Below are 3,789 nucleotides of genomic sequence, written 5' to 3'. Positions count from 1 at the left end.
ACAAAAGTCTTGGACAACATTAACATATGCGAATTCTATTGAAACATAGGGCAAACACAATCTCCCTGTGTCTATTGCATAATTCTAATTCTTTTACCACATACATCTACTCGCCAACAAAATATATATACTATAATAAAGAACATAGCTTTGTTTAATTCCTATCGTTCTCACTTAACCTTCAACACCTACATATTTGCGACTTTAAATACTATCTCGCAATCAAATTCTTTAAACTTTTCCAACAACCTCAAAAAAAGAAAAGAAAACAAAACAACTGCAACTACAGCCTGTCTCTACTGTCTCACCACTTTCAACAGGATGCACCAACAATCAAATTGCAACCAACTGCCAACAACAATAAAAATACCGCAATCCTCTCGCCTACGCAAATACACCATTTATCTGTGTCCTCCTCCCACCAACACCACCACAACCAGCATCTACAAGCACATCATCATCAGGCCATCACACCACAACCACAAGTTCAATCCTCTCCTGCCTTCCTCTCACTCTTACCCCGTTCGCTGTCCTCACTTTCGCTGGGCACGCGCAAAAATAAAATTGATAAAGATTTAATTACTGCGCCATTGAATAATACAACGGATTTTCTACATCATCACCACCAACACCATGCCAACAACAACAATGCGACCACATCACCGCTGCCGCCCTACAATATGTCACAATCGTTGCATCAACCGCAAACACAAACGCAACNACCATGCCAACAACAACAATGCGACCACATCACCGCTGCCGCCCTACAATATGTCACAATCGTTGCATCAACCGCAAACACAAACGCAACAACAACAACAACAGCATCGCAACTCAGCTCAACAGTCGCTCTTCTACCAGCAGCAGCAGCAACAACAACAACAGCTGCAGGCGCGCCTCAAAGAAACGCCAAAATCGTCGAGCTCCAAAAGTAAAAATAAATTCGCCGCTCAAGCGAAAACGCACAGCATACAAGAAGATGTACCGCCGCCGTTGCCGCAACGCAATCCGCCGCGTCAGTTGCAGCTAGACAATAACGGCAACAACGCGGCGGGCGTAATGAGCAATAGCAGCTGCAGCAACAGTGCGTCTCTATTTGCACCCATTTCCGATCTAGACTTGGCTGGCAGTCCGCAAGGTAAATCGCCGCAACCAACTTTGCCGCCACCGCCGAGTGCGTCTGCGCAAAGCAGCGCAGCCGCGGCATCCTCATCACAAAAGAAACGCTCTAAAGCCAAGACGAAAGCGCTCTCCGATCCAAAGATGTCAACGCAAATGTTCCTACAAATGGAGACGTCAGTGGGCGCCAACGCGGCCGGCGGTGCGGCAGCTGATGGCAGCAACTGCGAAACTGATTGCGTACCACCGCCGCTGCCGCCGCGTCAACCCGGCATGCTGGAAGAGTCAGCATCAGCGCATAGAGGCAGTTTCTCGAATTTGAACGTGGCTGGCCAAGGTGGTGGAGGTGGTGGTGTTGGTCCGCGACCGCCGCCCAACAGCATCGACACTCTGCTCAACTATCCGCTCGTGTCCACCTGCACACCTATACATCGCGATAATATGACGGCGGCATTCCCGCTATCGCAGCGCCCCAACATCGTGCAGCAATTGCAGCAACACCAGCAGCAGCAACAACAACTGCAACACAGCAATAGCTGCGCAGGAGCTGCAACAGCAGCTGTAAGTAGTCAAGGAAGGGCATCGGCGCATGTGTCAAATGAAATGGGAAAAAATTTAAGCCAAATGCCGAATGAAAGCTGCACGTAGTCAGAGTTGGTTTGGGATTTTCTACCTAGCTTATCAACAACAAAAATTACTACTACTATTACTTGGTTTATAACCCTCCTCACGCTCACAAAATGCACACAGCTGCAGCGCGCTTTGGCTTAAACTCTGCTGCTTCTATTTACTACTACTACTGCAGCTACAGCAATTGCGGCTTTGGTGGAATTTGTTTTCCCTAATCGACTTTACTATTTTTAATGTAGTTTTTGAAACTTACAACAACAAACAACGTTGGCTGTATACCGTATTTTTGTAATCGTATTTTTTTGGCTGTAGTTTAAAAACACTAACCGGGATTTTCGAGGCAGTTGTATATAAAATTTTCGTAGCGTTGATAACTGCTGAATAATTGGCACTTAGAATTGGCTATAAATAATTTAATATATGTAGTTTACTCATCACACTCACAAATCATAAGTTGTACATAAAAGAATGGTCATATGTAAATTTTAATATTTTTAATAACACTTCTTCCTTCCAATACTAACAGTTATGTTTTAAATTGGTTTTTACTTAAAAGAGTAGTGCAAGAAACGACTGCGAGAAAAATCGCCCCAAATCCACAAGTAAGCTAAATATTTCAATCTAAGACGTATAAAATTTATTAAAAGGAACAAATTTTGCATTTCAGTTCAATACGACAACTAAAAGTTTGGGTTAGAGAAGCCGTTTTTGAAACGAAGAAACTGAAAACTAATTAACTCATACCTTTAGAAATAGATTTAGATTATTCACAAAAATTCCGAAATATCCCGAAAAGTAAAACACGGGAAAAATCACTTCAAGAGCACTAAAACCACTGCCTGGAAAAGATCCGAAAATTGCCGGTTACAATATTTTGTAGCCGAGTGGTTAGAGGTGCGTTCTATTACTCCGAAGGGCCTGGGTTCAAGCCCTGGTCAAAGCAACATCGCAAAAAAAAAATATAGAAAAATATTCTTTCTTAACAGCGGTCGCCCATCGGCAGGCAATCGTAAATCTACGAGTGTATTTCTCCAGTGAAAAAGCTTCTCATAAAATCCATTTGCCATTCGGAGGCGGTATGAACCACAAATTGGAATAGAAGCTCGGCAAAAGTTTAAGCGCCAATATTATTATTATTATTTATTAGGCGTGCTTTTTACAAGCATATGCATACACACATCTACGCTTAACGTGTAAAAAACCAGGCTTCGCCAATTTCCATTTAAAAACAAGTAATTTTGATTTAATCGACAACTATTCATGAGCGCACATAACGTTTGCCGCTCACCACTCCATACAAATTTTAAGCTAAAAAATATCAGGCAAACTTAAAAAACAAACANATAGAGCTATACAAATTTGTGGTTTTCAAGCTTTGTGGGCAATGAAAATGTTTAATTTAGAGTTTGTGGGCTGAGAATCATGTTGCAATTTCTTGCAATTTTTGATTAATAAGCTTTTCTCTTAGAAAACTTCTTCGGGTTTTTTTCCGTGCTTTTCGATTATTGAAAAGAAGCAGTCAACATAGATGCAAAAGAACCGATGTTTGAAACTTTTGCCGCAAAATATTATTAACAGGTTGCTCCTCGAAGTATATGGCACCTACAAGGAAAAAAGGAAAGAGCAAAATTGATATGCAAGTACATAGGTGAAAAATACATTTTTGCATTTTTTTTCACACTTGTACGTTATTTTTTTTTCTTTAACTTTATTCCTTACCTAATTATAAGTAATATACTTAATGTACTAGAGTTTTTACAAATAAATAAGTACAAATTCATACAAATACAAATACACGTGATACTTATACACAAAAGGGACAAGTTTGAAGCACGTATGATTAAAAAACAAATATTTAGCAAAATTGTGGTCTGCTATTTTAAACTTGAATTATTTAGCTCCGCATCCGATAACGGCATATTGGATTCACCGTTTTGAATTTCAAAAATCTGATATCAGATTTGAAATTTGCCATTTTGAAAACCCCACTGATAAGTTTTTGGTGCAAAGGAACAAATTATAAAATTTCGACGCCATATT

At 40.4% G+C, this 3,789-nt stretch overlaps 1 protein-coding gene across 1 annotated transcript in view; it reads left to right on the top strand.

Annotated features, from left to right (window-relative positions):
* Positions 1-264: 264 nt before the first annotated feature.
* Positions 265-3,789, top strand: part of LOC108363976 (uncharacterized) — a 32,974-nt gene continuing 29,449 nt past the window's right edge. Inside the window, exon 1 of the mRNA XM_017617514.1 lies at positions 265-1,680. Coding sequence (XP_017473003.1) covers positions 634-1,680 — 1,047 coding nt within the window. The 5' untranslated portion in view covers positions 265-633. The remainder of the gene's footprint in view (positions 1,681-3,789) is intronic.

This window comes from Rhagoletis zephyria, unplaced genomic scaffold (genome assembly GCF_001687245.7).
Source record: "Rhagoletis zephyria isolate East Lansing unplaced genomic scaffold, Rhagoletis_zephyria_1.1 Rzeph_scaffold_01425, whole genome shotgun sequence".
Lineage (NCBI taxonomy): Eukaryota > Metazoa > Arthropoda > Insecta > Diptera > Tephritidae > Rhagoletis > Rhagoletis zephyria.
This window is presented reverse-complemented; position numbering and strand designations above follow the sequence as displayed.